Genomic DNA, 18,046 nt, shown 5'->3' with positions numbered 1-18,046 from the left:
CAAAAATTAATAAAAGTATTTCGTGGTATACATATATTGATAAATTTCCATTAAATATAAAGAATCCCCCGTTGGCTGAGTCAATGTTGGCGGATGTCACAGTCGTAATCTGTGACAAATTTTAAAAAGTTTGGCCCAAAAAACCATTGGTCTTATATCAAAATCAAGCTTCCAGATTTTAACGAAAAATTGCTAAGTTTGTTCAAAAACCAACAGTTTAACGTTAAAGACCAGAAGTTCGATGGACCCATGGTTTCTTGGGCAAACTTCTTAGAACTTGTCATAGATTACGATTTTGATTACCGCTTATTGAATATTTTTTATTGACCCACTCTAATCTTCAGTGTTCGATTAGTATGATCATTGTCGATTATTCGATAATCTTTGCAGTGATTTCCTCTTCTCTACAATTTTAGAAAATTAGCAAAAATAAAAATCTTAAAAAATGTTACCAATATACACAGAAAATAGATTCGTTGCCTCAAACAATTCTTTTTTGCCAACCTAATGCTGATGTCTTAAACAATTGATAACCGCTTATTGAATACTTTTTATTGGCCCACTCTAATCTGCAGTGTTCGATTAGATTTTTTTGCCAACCTAATGCTTAATAGTTCCACATACTACGAATGTTTATAAACAGTTCGGTTGCGACAACCAATGTCGAAACTGAGGATTTCGCCTTATATTTGTTATTGGTACCAGAAATAGTACTGTATGGAAAAATTAAAAGAACAGACTTAAAATATTTTTATATACATATGTATGCATGTTTCTTTATTTAAAGAATCACAATTTGTAAATATGCAATAAGATCATAGCTTTAAACAATAAACAAAGAAATATTCAGCTAGGAACTGCAAATCGCTTTCACGTGTTTTGGAACTAGTATAACAAATTGGACAGCGCTAACATGGATCATTGTGAAATAGCTGCGTTACTGTCAATAACCAACAGCTGAACGATGGAGGTTTATCCATTTATTTCAGTGAACTCCTCGTAAATAAGATGTGCGCGACATTAACTTACCACACCAGACACCTACTTTTGCACTAATAAATACTGCCTTACTGAACACCGAGAAGAAATAACTTTAATGGCATTCCGAAAGTAAATGACAATCACACATTCGTTTAACGTAACTGATTGGTTGCAGTACTAACTAAAATAGAAATTTCATGCATAGTGTGCTTACTCTCTGTTTGTGCTCCATTAGGAATTTTCAAAAACTAACAACAACTAGAGGAAATACAAATTTATTTTGTATGCAAATGACTGGCACAACCAATAGACCGATTATGAACATCTTCATTTAATGGTTTCAATAGTACCGCAATTAAGTTAACTTCTGAACTAAGGAAATGACCAATCATTGGTGCTGACAATTAAAAATTATTTACCATTATCTTCAATTTGTACCTATAATTGAATTCCAACCAATGATTTCTCTGAGTGTTCACACTTCAAGCATGTTGAAAACTCGGATGGGTTTTCAATGCTATTTTGAAGTGCATATTGACAAATCCTGGTCAAACTTAAAACGCATTACTTCACTGCTTACAATTTGAAGTCAAATTATTTCAATTGACTTATTTGTGCCTGTACCCTCTTCATAACAAAAGCGAAAAGAAAAATTCCGTCTGCGCAGTAGTTATATCTTTATAATTCTTTCTTGCAAATAAAAATTCGGCCAAAAATAAATTCTGCCCGAATTTTTTTTTACAAAAATCTCCACATTACCCGTTTCGGGTAAATATGGTTTCATAAAAAACACTTTTTAGTAAATTTGCTGTGGAAGCTACAAATACTGTTTGGTGCAACAATTTTTTGCTTGTGTTTGGGAGACATATAAAGTAAAAAAAAAAAAAACATTAGCCCGAATGGGGGATCTGGGCTGTGCATGTCGAGAACTCGAGAGGGTTTCCAATGCTAAAAGAAATTGTCTATTTTGAAGTGCATATTGACATATCTTGGTTATGCTTAACTTCAAACGCATCTACAATATGTCGTCTTTGCAAAAGAAGAAGAAATGGCTAAGGTTTTAGCAACTCTTTAACTGAAAGGAGCAGTCGATGGAAATGCGTTTTGAACCAGAAATTGCAAAAAATTCACCTTTTCACATTTTTTTAATTCCAAACATTATTACTTTTTGTGAAATATCGGAAGTTGACGTGAATCCAAATCATGCATCACAATAAAAGTCGAACAACAAATGCATTCGTAAATGCGAAATATAAAGCCAACCTCGGCCAAAATTCCAACGAATAAAATCTAAAACTCGTATTTCCCCGAAAACATTGGAGATGTAGTAAACCTCAGGTTTTTCTCTTTAGCACTATCCAGCAACAAAAGAATTTTGAAGATCGGACCATGATATTTGGCAGCCCGCACAATTTTTCGTCGAGGTGAATGCCGAGGTGACCAATCTTAGAGGCCTGCCAAGAGGCGCACGGACCTTGAAATTTTGCACATCATCTCGATAACACCTCATCTTTAACCTCTTTAATTTCAAATGGCATACTAAATATTTACTAGTTTTTTCGTTTATATCCCACTGTGCGGCGCCGACAGAGAGCAGCTGCCTCTACTAGGAACGGAAAAAATTAATACGACAGAAGGAAAAGGGCACAGAAAGGACATGCATACAGACTGGACATGGCCAAGCCGAATCAGGAGGGTTTTCTGAGCCGACCTATACATTTATTCATAACCACAGTAGTGGTGTAGAGTACGGTTTGCGCTTTTATAACAAATTTAATACAAATGTTTACTTAATGTTCCAATTATTGAATATACACTTTGTTAACTCTTTTCAACATTCACTTGTTTAAATTACATCAATGTCGTTTGTGCTTTAGACATTTTTAAGGCGTATTTAAAAAGGTGGCTGCATCGGCGAATGGCTACAACAAAGCATCTTTTTTGGGAACTTGATATGTCAAAATTTATAAGCATGGCGAATAAAATTCTATTCGCTGTGACAATTCAAATTTTTGGCAAATTTGCTGGCTTTTATTTTTATTTTTTATTGTCAAGCAAGAAAAAGCTAATTTAAAAATTTACAAAATTTCTATTAGCTGCAAAGGCTTAACCCAAAAATACCACCAAGATGGCAGGCTTAAAAGCTTTCACTAGGTTTTTGTAGCGGTAGATTGTTAGCAAGTAAAGCTGACATTGAATGCTGCAAAATAATTAGCTCATTACTAGCAAAGGGCTCAAATAGGAAGATTGTGACTAGAGCTCAATCACCACAAGAAGGGCTTTTGTATGACTTTTTAAAGCTCTTGGATATCCGTGTGATGTTCAGGTAATTAGAAGAGGACAGTCAAGGTTTGTTAGCTACTAAGATGACGTTGTCCTTACGGTGTGTGGTCGTGTGACGAGATTGGCGAATGGACTTGATGTATCTCCGGAAAGATAAAGTTTCTGCAATACACCAATATGAGGTAACTTGGCGTGTTCAGGGTATCTCACGTAGATAGGGTGGAGCTACCGCTCTCATTGCAATGTTATGAATTTGATGTCGCCCCGGACACATGAAGGACTTACGATTGATGCGTGGAGATGAGGATGAGTTATAGATGGTTGAGCACCTAGCAGGATTATGACTATCTTCAGGTGCATACTCCTTTTACCATTCTTGACTAATATAGATTTAAATGACAGATTGTAGAGAACTCTCCACGCCTTACCGCCGTTTTGTCATGCATTTTGGCTCCTTCTTCATTCTTGTGGCTGATATTGTACTGACGTAAATTTTATCTGTGTTCTTTAGCGCTTTTTCAAACTATTTGGGGGCTACTCAATGGACCTAAGTTTCCCTAGTGAAACTTTCAGCGATTGAGGTTGTTAGTCGCGTGCTGCCAATATAACCTAAGATTAAGAACCACAACAGCACCAAACAAAAATCAATAAAAAAATTTAAGTTTATATTTTTGTAAGGCGTATTCAAAAATTAATTGACGTATCAAATTCTATCAGCTGGGTTGATGCGGCCACCTGATTATTACGACTTGGACATTTTAATTGTACAGAATTTTGTTTTTTCGTTTAGCATCTAAAATAAATTTGAATTGAAAACAACGATTGTTGGCCTCGTAGCAGTTTTCATATTTTTTCAATAGGTTATGGGCCTTTGAGAAAATTCTGCGATTTGGATAATAATTCAATTAAGGAAGTTTACAAGGATTCAATAAGGAATTAAAAAAAGGATACGTTTGACTTTTTCGTTGGAAAACAAAATCTAACAATGGCGGATGCGAAACCAAAATTTGCTAAGCTGAATAATGAAAACAACGCAAATTGGAATCAAACCAGTAACCAAGCTCAGAAAGACAAATGGGATGCCAAGGACGACAAAGCAAGAGAAACCATAGGTTTGCTCGTTATAGATGATCAGCTTAGATATACAGGGTGGCTGATGAATATTGCTACAATGATGAATATTGCTACATTTTTTTTTCGGTGTATGGAATACATTTTTCTTTTATTCATGTTAAATTAAATTATTAAATTAATTATTAAATTATTATTAATTAAATTAATTAATTAATTAATTAAATTAATTATTAAATTATTATTATTAAATAGAAAAAAAGTTATTACATTTTTTTTTGGTAGCGGCTTTCATCAGCCACCCTGTATACGAAACATGAAGACAGCAAAGGATACATGGAACGCTCTTAAGAAGAAGGGGGCGATGCTGTTGCTCTTATAAATTGAATGACTGACCTTTTTACAATGCTTTTGAGCAGTTTACCTGAAAGCCATAAAGCTCTAAAACATCGTTGGAGTCTCACAAAGATGAAGATGACACAGTTGCTTTAGGTTAGGTTAGATTGAAAAGAGGGTGCGGATATTAATCCGTTCAAACCTAAAACCAGTGCCGCAAAAGCCGGGCAATGACATGGGAAATGCTCCAATGTCTTATCATCTTCCTCACATGCTATTACTTGCAGCACTGATTTTGCATAAGTGAGCTCGTAGTCCTATGTGTCCCGTTATAATACCACAAGCGTTATTTCAGTAATGGCCTCGTCCTCTCACGATCTCGATTACCCCATAGGATTTTCGCCGTCCTACCGACTGTTTCGCTGTAGCACAGTGTTATATGCGCTTTTTACGCCCACTTCCTTAACTCAGACTGCGTTGACCCGAAAGGCTTCGGGTTAACCAAGTTTATTGACGGCAGTCCTCAGGCCTTCACCGCCAAATCGTCTGCCCTTTCATTCCCCCTTACTCTGTTATGGCCCGGCACCCAAACGATGCGGATTGTGGCATCCTTAGAGGCGTTAATCTCCTTCTTGCACTGTTCGTGACCTTAACGTTCAGGTTGTTATTGCCCTTGTGGTCATTTTACTGTCCGCAAAGATGTTAACACTCGATGTCCTCGCATTAGCACTACACCACCTAGTGTTGTGGTGCAGTCTAAAACAGATCTCTGTTCCTGCGTTCTCAATGTAGACCCCCAGGCCCACTATGTCCTCTAGCTTTGATCCATCCGTGTAACATGGTCATCCAGATGGCAATACTAGGGTTCCGTCAATCCAAGACTCTGCCGCTGGCAGCAGTGCCAGCCAGGTCGCACTCGACCTCAAGCGTCATCTCATGTATCCGATCGGAAACCTCTTCCATTCCTTCCAGGTTTCCTATCGTCGCCTCGATTATACCGCAATGGTATGAGCTGCCCCATCCTTAATCCCTTCTCCCATAGCCGCAGTGGCTGCCTCACACATAATCTGTATGTCAATGGGTCGGATATCTAGAATAGTCTCCAGTGCTCTAGTGGGCGTGGTCCTCTTCGCTCCGCACATTTTGCCTTAGTACAAAACAAGTAGAAGCGTGCTAAGTTCGGCCGGGCCGAATCTTATATACCCTCTACCATTGATCGCATTTGTCGAGTTCTTTTCCCGGCATCTCTTCTTAGGCAAAACAGGATATAAGAAAAGATTTGCTCTGCTATTAGAGCGATATCAAGATATGGTCCGGTTTGGACCACAATTAAATTATATGTTGGAGACCTGTGTCAAATGTCAGCCAATTCGAATAAGAATTGCGCTCTTTGTGAGCTCAAAAAGCAAAATAGAGAGATCGATTTATATGGGAGCTGTATCGGGCTATAGACCGATTCAGACCATAATAAACACGTATGTTGATGGTCATGAAAGAATCCGTCGTACAAAATTTCAGGCAAATCGGATAATAATTGCGACCTCTAGAGGCTCAAGAAGTCAAGATCCCAGATCGGTTTACATGGCAGCTATATCAGGTTATGAACCGACTTGTATTTTATTTGACATAGTTGTTGAAAGTAACAATAAAAAACGTCTTGCGAAATTTCAGCCAAATCGGATAAGAATTGCGACCTCTAGAGGCTAAAGAAGTCAAGACCCAAGATCGGTTTATATGACAGCTATATAAGGTTATGGACCGATTTGAACCATACTTGGCACAGTTGTTGAATATCGTAACAAAACACGTCGTGCAAAATTTCATCCCAATCGGATAAGAATTGCGCACTCTAGACGCTCAAGAAGTCAAGACCCCAGATCGGTTTATATGGCAGCTATATCAGGTTATGGACCGATTTGAACCATACTTGGCACAGTTGTTGGATATAATAACGAACCACGTCGTGCAAAATTTCATTCAAATCGGATAAGAATTGCGCCTTCTAGACCCAAGATCGGTTTATATGGCAGCTATATCAGGTTATAGACCGATTTGAACCATACTTGGCACAGTTGTTGGATATCATAACAAAATACGTCGTGCAAAATTTCATCCCAATCGGATAAGAAATGCGCACTCTAGAGGCTCAAGAAGTCAAGACCCAAGATCGGTTTATATGGCAGCTATATCAGGTTATGGACCGATTTCAACCGTACTTGGCACAGTTGTTGGATATCATAACAAAATACGTCGTGCAAAATTTCATCCCAATCGGATAAGAAATGCGCACTCTAGAGGCTCAAGAAGTCAAGACCCAAGATCGGTTTATATGGCAGCTATATCAAAACATGGACCGATATGGCCCATTTACAATACCAACCGACCTACACTAATAAGAAGTATTTGTGCAAAATTTCAAGCGGCTAGCTTTACTCCTTCGGAAGTTAGCGTGCTTTCGACAGACAGACGGAGGGACAGACATGGCTAGATCGACATAAAATTTCACGACGATCAAGAATATATATACTTTATGGGGTCTCAGACGAATATTTCGAGTAGTTACAATCAGAATGACTTAATTAGTATACCCCCCATCTTATGGTGGAGGGTATAAAAATTATCTGCAAGAAATCGGAACATCAAAAGAAGAATTGCATGAAGTGTAAGAGCTGGAAAAATAAGCAAAACAATCAGAAGAAAAAGATGTACCAGAAGTCAAGTCTGAAAAGATTCTTTTCAAATTTGGTAAGAATTTGGTTGGTGGATTCTGGAGCAAACTTGATGAAAATTACAAGAGTTCTATTGAGTTGGCGAATGGAGATTGCGTGGCAATAGAAGGAATTGGGAAGGGTGAGATAACAGTAATAGACGAATTTTGTTCTGAGCATGTACTACATGCAAAAGAAGTGCTCTATGCTCCTTCTCTGGTTTGCAACATACTCTTTGTGCCACAGCTTACTAAGGATGGATAGATGTTCTGTTTAAGAAAAACAGATGTTGCATGAATATTGGATTGGCTGTCATTGGTAGCGAAATGTATTGGGTTGCCCAAAAAGTAATTGCGGATTTTTTAATAGAAAGTAAATGCATTTTTAATAAAACTTAGAATGAACTTTAATCAAATATACTTTTTTTACACTTTTTTTCTAAAGCAAGCTAAAAGTAACGGCTGATAACTGACAGAAGAAAGCTGTGAAAAAATTTGTCAACGCCGACTATATGAAAAATCCGCAATTACTTTTTGGGCAGCCCAATATATTTTGCGTCAATCTAACGGTGAAAATTTGGTAAGGCAACATAATGAAAATTGTATTCATCAATGACACCGTAAACTAGGACATCGTGATCCTGACGCAATTAGAAACATTTTCAAATGAAATTTAGCTGAAAATCTTATAATAGTTGAATGTGGAATCAAAGAAATTTTTGAAACATGTGTGAAGGGTAAAATGATAAGTTTGGCTTTTCCGAAGAAATCACTCACTAAATCATCAACGCCTTTGGATATGATTCATAGTGATGTCTGTGGACCGATGCAAACGGTGACACTTTCAGAAAACGGTATGTAGTTACCTTCAATGATAATTATTCGGGGCTGGCTGTAATAAGGTTAATATCGCGCATATCGAAAATTGAACAAGTATTTAAGGATTTCATTATGTTTTGTCGCACAAGTTTAATTAAGAAAATTCGTTCTGGTAGAGGAGGCGAATATTTTGGAAAAAGCTTTTCTGACTTTTTAAGGTCCCAAGGTATTGAAAATCAATTGACAGCACCGTATTCTCCTCAACAAAATGGCAAAGACGAACAGAAGAACAGAGTTACCTCATATTTGTGAATAGCACCAACTTTATCTTTCAGGGGTTTACGTCAAGCCCATAGGCCAATCTTAGCAGCGTACTATATGCACTTTGAACGGCCACAGAATAAGATTAAAACGTCATCCTCGTAGCTAACAAACTTTAGCCCCTTCCTTTTCAAATAATCTGAAAATCCCGCAAATATCCAAGAGCCTCAAAAAGGGGTACCAAAACCGTCCTTGTGGTGATTGAGCTCTAATCACAATATTCTTATTTCAGGCCGTTGCTAGTTTACGCTAGTTATCCAGCCCATCAAAATAGTATGAATTAAATTGAGGGGGAATCCACCAGAGAGCGATGTATTTGACACATGTGATGAGTGGTCTCTGGTTACAATTGAGACACACGCCTATGAAGTTGGAAACAGTCCCAGACTAATTGGAATTGAGCCAGAATTGCCCAGGTCTGCACTTGATAGCTCTTTTATAACTACAATAACCTAATGAAAACTATTTAAACTTGCCATCTTGGTGGTTTTGTGGGTAATGTTCTGGAGCTAGTGAGAATTTTGAGTTTTTTCTTGCTGGACACTAAAAAATTAATAAAATTCTTCTTGCTGTGATTGGTTGTAGCAAATTTGCCAAAAATTTAAAATGACACGGCGAATAAAATTTGTTTGCCCTGTTTACACTTTCTGACATATCAAGTTCCCAAAAAGATGTTTTGTTGTAGCAATTCACCGATGCGATTGTTGGCCTCGTGGCATTTTCATATTATTTCAATACCAATGCTTGGAACTAACATACTCAACTGGATTCCCTAGAAAGCACTACATTCAACCTTGGGCTTCGTGTCAGCACGGGTTATCGTTAACCAATAGTTTGCTTATTGAGATCAAAAGAAAAACAAATGGAGGGTATGTATTTCTCTATTTGAAGAAAAAATGTCTCCTTTATAGCATGGCAAGGTCTACTATTCATTTTGTAATAAATCCTGAAAAATGACCCGAGAGAATGATACCTAACATGAATTATTCCAAATAAGACTTTGTGGAAATAGCCTCACCGAACGAAGAATTTCGAAGATTTCTTCAACTTTTTCTTAATATGTTGGCAGATAATGTAGACATGGACTGTATTGTTCGGACAGTAGTTAGCCGCAACCCATAGACCCAAGCTGATGGTATTAACGGAAACTACGTTACGAATGCCTTGCCCAAAATATGATCACATGGAAAAATTTTTCATGTTTGGATAAGTACAACAAAGTTGAAACTTTTATAAATCGTATCTAAACTTGTCGAATGAAACCAGCACAAATATGCCTCAAGTTTAATCTGCATCTTTGTTGCACAGCAAACCACTTTTTCTGGTAAAAAATTACTCCAAAAAACAGTTTTGACGATTGCCACACAATTTTTCCATTATCGAGATTCCATTGCAGGATATTGTCCGGCTTTAGATCATTGTTTAATGCTTTCTATTCGAAGAATAGTATAGCAAAAAACATTTAAAGTCAGCAAAAGTGTTATTGCTAGAAACATTTAACTGGCTATCCCGTATCGCGATTTCAATTTCGACCAAGAAATATCAGCAGCGGGCGATGTCAAATGGATCATGGTGCTTTACACCCATCCCAACTAGAGTAGATTGTAAAGCACACATCTGGATTTGAACAGGGCTCTGTAAGACTTCGTTCTTTCGTTGACACTTTAATGATAGAACAGAAAATTATTTCTATTAATGCCAAAGTTCTTGAATACTTATCGGTGGCGTAGAAGCTGTCGCGGCTGCAAAAGAAATGCCGCTCATACTTTAGGCAAACGATGATAAATGATTGGCAAAGAAAGAGATGGGATTCATTGAATTTACCTTTTTAACATAATTGCGTTTTTCAAAATCAATCATGCCGGGATTATGATCTTCAATACTTAATTGATTTGTTGCTGGCACAGCAGCAGCCGATATCAGGGAACCCAAAAATGGCGGCCCAACAGTTGGTGGCAATGACGTCGTTTCCGTATCATTGGTAATTGCTGGTAGCGTGGCAGCAAATGATGCATTTGCTGAAGTTAAAGAATTTAAGGAATTATTTAAAAGCCATCCAAATGTTTCAGATGTTGGCGATGGTGCGGCCGACAATGAGATCTCTGCTGATGATGTGGCGTTTTTGGTTAATGGAAGATGAGCAACATTTGAACTGCTGCTGTTGTTTTGAGAATGCATTTCTTGTGTCTGGGTTGGAACGGTGATTATATCGGAATTTAAGGTAGTTTCATTTTGAGAAGTAGATGTCACTGTTTTGGACACAGTCGTCGTTGCATTGGATTGTTTAAAATTTTCCCCAAAATATTTGAAAGTTTCGTTTAATTGTTGACGAATTTCCGAGGTGGCTGGCACTGATATGGATTCGATGTGGCCATCAATAATGGCGCCATTCAAAGGCGCCACTAAATCTTCAATAACGGATGTGGCCTTATGCGTTGCCGAGTCGGCTGCTAAGGTCTCCCCATGATGATTAGCATCGGTGGAAGACGCTGATGATGTGGACGACGAAGTCAAAGATGTGGTCGATTTATTGACATTGCCTGCCGTGGAGGGCTTTTGTGGCAGGCTAAAGTTACTGATACCGATTTCAATGATAATTTTATTGTGGTTATTCGCTGTCGCAGTTGCTGACACATGAGGAGGCAATAATGGCTGTTGTTGCAGCTGCTGCTCCGGCTGCTGTGGGGAGGAGGATGACTGGAAGCGTTGTAGATTTTTGGGATGATTGGCGGTGATGTAGTTCAAGTCGCTGCGCGACAAATGATGCTGCTGCAATGTCGAGTATTGCGTTTCGACCAGAGCTGCCCTGGTCTGGGCCGCATTGGCACTATTGGCCGCCGCCGAATCGCTGGCAACCTTTTCGCGCAACTTAACAATGTTCGAAATGTTGATGCTGTTCGTCAGTGTTATGCCGGTAATGAAGACCAAAACGATTGTGAAAATGACACCGAGTATGACTAACGTGGGCATGCGAAAACATTTTTTTGTGCACATTGTTTGCCGTAAACACACAACCGGTGAAACAACGAGGCACGATGAAGTTAAACGAACAAACCCCAATTCAATATCGTAACGAGACGAGACGACAAAACTACCGAACCGACGACTGCCACCTGAGCGGATAAATTGGAACACTGATGATGATTAGTAGGCAAAGGTGAGCAACAGAGAGAGAAAGAGATCGTTTATCGCAATCGTTTACACTCACAAAAATTTCTTATTTGCAATAAGGCACAATATTTTTTTTTTTTGTCAGTATATTTAGCAGATGGGCAATATATTTTTAGACTAATCGTTAGAACTACGTAACTCTGGTGTCATCTTCTGTGTCATATGTGTTACGATTAGATTTCTTATTGTGTATGAGATTTTCATAAAAATTTTTAACCTTAAAATTTTAGATATTTTTTATTAATTACATTTTTTATATAAACTTTGAAAGCATCACAATTAATTGCAGAAATTGGGGATTTTCTCACGCTTTGGGAATACGGGATTTATTTAGTTTACAGAAATCTTTTGATTTTTATTGTTATACCGACTTTTGCATTTCTAATAGATCTTCTTGGTTTCGATTTATTCTGGATGTTTTCAATTTTTAATGTTTTTTTTCACAATTTTGCTTTTCTAAAGTTAATTGATAATGCCTTTAGTGTCTATCACTAATTGATTAAATTTTCGAGAAGCAACAAATATTCTCAGATGTGTAAAAGTATCAATGACGCATTTTTGAGGGATTTTATCGAGCAAAGTGGGATTTTGTTTAAACTCCTTTGTGCACAAATTAACTTCTTTCGATTTTTACAAGGAATTTCAAATACATTCAGTAATTTTCTCAAAGAAAGATTCAGGAAAACTTTAAAACATAATGTGATAAGTTCAACATTTATTTTCACTCAGCGATATAAAAGAAGACAGATTTTCACATTGCATAGTTGTGGTTGAAGAAAGTTATTTGTACATGATAATTTTAATATTATCAAACAGATGGGATATGATTTTTCCCATTCGGTAAAATTAGTTTTTTTCTTTTTTTAAGTTTAGTTTATTGAATTGAGTTTGTGTTTGCTGAAAAACAATTAACAAGTATTAACAATTAACAGAATATTTTGTAAGTAATTTCACCTAACATCGCAGGATTGACCAAACTTGAACCAACTCAGGGGCATAGGATGAAGAACTATGAGGGATTTTGAGAGCATCGCGGGGATTACTTTTTGGCATTTAAAACGCAAAACAAGTCGCTTGCTGGCTTAGGTGTATGCTCATAGTGGCATAGCTTCTGGCAGCAAATAAGGACGTTCTAAGCACAAGTGGGACAAATTATTGGTATGCATATTCTCCTAAAATGTACAGCCATTGCCTCAGTTTTTATGTGATTTATTTTGAAGAAGTGACTAAAGATATAGTCCTCACCAGTATATGTACTTTAAAGTGTCGAAATGGATATTTCGAGGTGCTACAAGCAAGAAAATACCCCTATACTTTGGTGGTGTGTATAAAATAGGTTGACCAGAAATTGATATTGGCAAGTCAACAATATTAAAAAGTTTTCCATTTGACCGAATGCTAATGCGGCTAGAGCTATACTATGAGTTGTAGGTTTAAAAAGTTCTATTCTAAGGGAATTTGCGTCAAAAGCTGCTGAATCCTTCGAAAAAATCGCTCTAAAATTCCAAACGATAATAAGAATATTTGGGAACAATGAAATTGATTGAGGGCTCATTATTATGGTTATAGAAGCCATGCAAATGCAAATTTTGCCCATGAACATTCCACTAAGAAACAGGGGCAAACTTCTAACATATCATATAGAAGCCATGAGGAGGATTTTACCTGGGTTGAAAGCACATCACCCTTCCCGGTACCCCCTGTATAACTTTCCTGGGACCCTCTCTTGATCTTCTAGAAATCAGGGAATCTTATAAGACCTCTGGACGGGTGCAGCGTCTTTCAGGCGGAGGTTTCAAAAGAAGTAAGAGCGCTTAAAGTCCAGCCTGACAGGATCTTAGCCTCCACCATGGATCGCATTTGTTAAGCTATTTTGACAAATTTTCAAAGGCAGCTTAGGCGTTTTAATTTAAGGGCTATATCAGCTTATAAACCGAATAGGAGCATACTTGTCAAATATAGAAGACGGTTTTTGTGGGAGCTATATCCGGTTATGAGCCAATTGGGACAATAAATAAAATAAAATAAAAGGAATCTATGCAAAAGTTTAAGGACCTAGCTTTATTTCTTCTGAAGTAAGAGTGCTTTTGACAGACAGGCGGACGGTGATCACTAGATCGACTAACCGAGCCATTACGATCAAGAATATATATATTATATAGGGTCTCTCGAAGTGTTACACGGCAGGAGTATGCAAAATTCCGTGAAATTCGTATAAAAGTTGTGACCACTACATCCTTAGACAGCGAATCGGTTGCGTCTAATACACAGGAGCTACAACTAGACTAGATAAGGTAGTCAGAATTGGCTGACCAAAACTATATGGGTCGACTGTAATAAAAACACAAAAATTACGACGATTACTCAAAGGCAGGTTTAGTTCGGCCAAATATTCAACGAACCTTAATATGAAGACATTAAAATCATATATAGCCATTCTGTGTTTAATCGAGATCGAATGAATGAATCTATATGGGGCCTACATCGAAAGAGAACTAAAGTGTACTGATCCATGAGGGGCTAACACAAGTTAGCATTTTAATATTAATCCAAATTGGATAAAAAGTACATTCTCAGTGCGCTCGGGGGTGTCATCAGGAGAACGGTCCATATGATGATCATGCCGAAAGTAGAACCTATGACCCTTGGCACTGGTGTAAGAGGGACAACTAAAACTCATCATTCTAAATTTGAAAAATACGAGAACCTAAAATATTTCTGTACCAAGTTTCAGTCCAATAGGATTTTTTTGCGAAAACAGAATTGGGCTTAGACAAAGAGACGACCACACAAGAGTACGCATGAACATGCGGAAGTGACTCATGCCGCAATTGCAAAGAGAAGACACAGGTGAATGGGTGACCACCTCTTTCCGAACCTGGATTACCTATAGGCTCTTAGCCTTCTTGCAATTTTGGAGTGAGCTATAGGCCTGAATTGGCTGACTGAATCTTACTCCCGAATGTGAGTCTTTTCTTCCTGTCTCATGCGCTAGTTTCGCTTTTCTGCCCTTATTCTCTGCCCTGCACCGTTTTGTGGTGTATTTCTATCTATTTTTTCTCCTCATCAAAATCAGTTAAGTTTTGGATATAGATTTTATATATTTAAATCACCCGATTTTCTTCCTTTCATTATTAGATCCTTTTAACCACATTTTTTAACAGATCTGAATAATATTTGTGACGAATGGTTTTATTACTCATCTGAACTCCTCAGTCAAAATCCATTGAAAACGGTTCAGATTTTAGAGTAAAGAAAGAAGGAACGGCATCGCTAAATTTTCATTAATACCGTTTAAGTTACCTGGAATAATTGTAGGGAAGGTGTAGGGTATTATATAGTCGGCTGCGGCCAACTTTAGCCTTTCGTCAATGCTTTAAAGGACAAACAAAAATTAGAACCAGTTCGCCCTTAACTTTCCATGTTCAATGCCAAAAAAATTGTCATTTCATAATTAATAGAATACCGCAGGCACAATGATTCCAAATTATTGGTGGATTGGTGATTTCCCACCTTTCCTCGCAACAAATATACAAATTGGATGGGGAGAGAAAAAGTTATGGAGTGGGAATTTCGAATTTTCGAAAACGTTTATATTTTGTGATTATTTTAAGATATATAAAACATTCAATGGCAAAACGAAAGTAATCAACTTCTGAAAAACTTTGCTTTTGTAATATTTATTTTACCTTAGGTGTTCTGATTGTGCCTAATTATGATCAATAGCTTGTTCTTTGCTATGATGGTACCGTTCTGTCTTCACCAATTGACCGTTGGCGAAGAATCTAATAGGCCATTTATACGGCACATCATGATCGTACTCATCGCGTGTACGTGTTGATTACAGCTTTTGCCAAAAAACGGTACATCGATTTTTTCTTTTCCATTCTATTCTTCTCTTTTTATAGGATTATTTTGGACAGAATGTCATATCTACCAAATAATGATTACACATTTCTGTGTAAACGAAAATCGATAGACGCCAATCATCGAAAAAATCAAATGATTTTGATTTTTCAGCCATGACTGATGATTATGTGTATATGTGACGCATACACCCTTATTTTCATCAATACTATTGCAATGACCACACGTGATGATGTGACATGTAAAATCGCCATAAGATATTTAAGATGCATTCAAACCAATCTGGTGGATCCTGATGACTTAATTCGTAATGTTGCAGGCGATATAAACTTCGGGCGCATTGACTTCTATCCTTTACCAATAAGAGTTTTGGCATCTAAATTTGCCAAATCGTTCTTAATGCGATACTACTCAAGTGAACTTGATTAAAAATAAGATGATGAAAAACATTGTGATATTTTTGGGTGATACGAAGCTTGATGGAAAGTGCTCTTTCGTATATATGTGACTTCTAGATCGTGAAGATCTAACCTGACATTTTTGGGTGGAGACCACCTTTCAAATAGTTGGTAATTATGTTAGCTGCTAGACAAAGTGCTGCCAGTGGGCGAATTAAGGGTTTGTTCCTACTACTAAATTTCAGAATTGCAGTTTGAAGTGTAATTGGCTGCTCCCAAATGTGGCACCAAATAGTTTTGGAAAATTTATGAACTGGATTCAATCATTTCGTGATACATTCATATACCAATACTCCATTTTTAATTCGTGACCGCGTACAGGATGTTTTCCCCATCGAATACTGATTAATTCTCATGCTTGTAGAATGCTTGTCTTTTATCTCCAATATAAATTTTGAACCCCTTATGCAGTGGGTATATGAAGTTTGAGCCAGGCGAATGAAACATAGTCTTCATTTGTTTTGGGTCAGAAAATAAGGAATGCATTTAAAATAGCTCATCAAAAGTAAGAAGTTCTTGCATTTTTAACCGTAAATAGTAGTTTCATAATTTGTTGTTTTATTCCAAAGCCTTTACATTTAGATACGAGAATTATTTCCTAAAATGTTTAGTCACTTTCTCTCTTTTTTGCAATCCAGAATACCTATTTTTTCCCTGGATATATTTCTCTTTTTCAAAGTTTATTTTTAGAATAAGGAAAGCGGGCAACGGGTTGAAAAACTCTCAATGAAAGGTTATGCAGGACAGGGATCAGGCAGTAAGAAAAACACTCACTGAGCTAATGGAGTTTCTTTACTTGCCCCAATAATTTTTTTTTACCGAGTTTTAGAGTTGTTGGTTCTCGTGGTCAATCAAGATTTTTGCAATTTATTTATTGTTTTTATTATGTTTTTTAGTTATATACACTGTGCAAAGTCTACAGGGTTATGTTACATATTTCCTTAAAATTTTATTTTTATTATTTGCACTTTTTTCGTATTGTTATTCCGATTTTAATTAAAATGCTTTTTAGATGTTTTCTTCTTTTTTGACACTTTTTAAATTGAATGCATTTTGAAAATTTGGCCTTGGGTTGTGTAAACAATTAATAAATGTAATTCTTCCCAACTCAATTGATTCTTAACACATTCACCATCCAGTTTTGTAATTATATGCATGCATATGTGTATATGTAGATCGTTGTTGTTTACTTTACCCCGAGAGAAAAAAATGAAATACTCAACAACACAACAAGAACTACAATTTTTAAGCCCGCACTCGTCGCTTCACTAAGTACGTAACCGCGTTCGATGAATTTTACATTTGGGGGAGTGGAGCTTAACAAAGGTCTGTTGGGTTTGATATCTTGTCAAGTAATGTGCAAGCAGGAAACAACAACTTAGACAAATACAGCAGTGCGGAATGCAAGCAGATCTTGTTCTCTCCCGTTCTTTCCTTCTCTTTGGGAGTTTGTTTCTCACTCTCTATGTTTGGTTGAATGTGTACGCTTCGTAAGACTAATCTCCCCCTGTTTAAGCCGGCATTTTTTGTTGTCGTTGTGTATCATGCATAAAAAATTTACTCTCTGGCTCTCTGCTTTTCCTTCTCTTTAAGCCTTTGTTGGTTGAGGTTGTGAACATTTTCAGAAATAAATCACTTTTTGTTGCTTTTACACATTCGTGGGGATCAGGCCCATACATATGGTGGTGTTGGTGGCCGTCGTCGTTCTTGTCGCCAACTTCGATGTTGTTTTTGTTGTTGCTGTTATTCTTGTTAATTGCAAAGGCAGCTCCCTCACCACCGATCGTCGTTAGGATCTTAAAGAAGTTTGTTGTTGGACGCCTTGGATTTGGCGAAAACAAAGTGATGGTGGCGGCAATGAGAATGGCGACGATATTGTCGTTTGTTGCAGTAGTAGGTAAGGCTCTCGATGTAGGAGATTAAAGTAGCTTTTGCTGCTGTTGCTGCAATTTGTTGTCAAGCTCACTCTTTCAATCTTCTGATGACTGACTTTACCATGGCTGGACATTGATCTTTTTCGAGTTGACATCGG

The 18,046-nt window shown here is 37.2% G+C and overlaps 2 protein-coding genes across 2 annotated transcripts in view; both read right to left on the bottom strand.

Moving 5' to 3' along the window:
• LOC106085499 (mannosyl-oligosaccharide alpha-1,2-mannosidase IA) overlaps positions 1 to 17,924 on the bottom strand; it is a 476,398-nt gene extending 458,474 nt beyond the window's left edge. Inside the window, exons 1-2 of the mRNA XM_013249771.2 lie at positions 17,210 to 17,924; positions 10,343 to 12,586 (exon numbers count right to left, since the gene is read on the bottom strand). Of these exons, the coding sequence (XP_013105225.1) occupies positions 10,343 to 11,512 (1,170 nt within the window). The 5' untranslated portion in view covers positions 11,513 to 12,586; positions 17,210 to 17,924. The remainder of the gene's footprint in view (positions 1 to 10,342; positions 12,587 to 17,209) is intronic.
• The window catches only part of LOC106089988 (mannosyl-oligosaccharide alpha-1,2-mannosidase IA), a 268,411-nt gene that overhangs the window by 1,122 nt on the left and 249,243 nt on the right, over positions 1 to 18,046 (bottom strand). The window lies entirely within an intron of this gene.

Source organism: Stomoxys calcitrans, chromosome 4 (genome assembly GCF_963082655.1).
Source record: "Stomoxys calcitrans chromosome 4, idStoCalc2.1, whole genome shotgun sequence".
NCBI classification, from domain to species: Eukaryota; Metazoa; Arthropoda; class Insecta; order Diptera; family Muscidae; genus Stomoxys; species Stomoxys calcitrans.
This window is presented reverse-complemented; position numbering and strand designations above follow the sequence as displayed.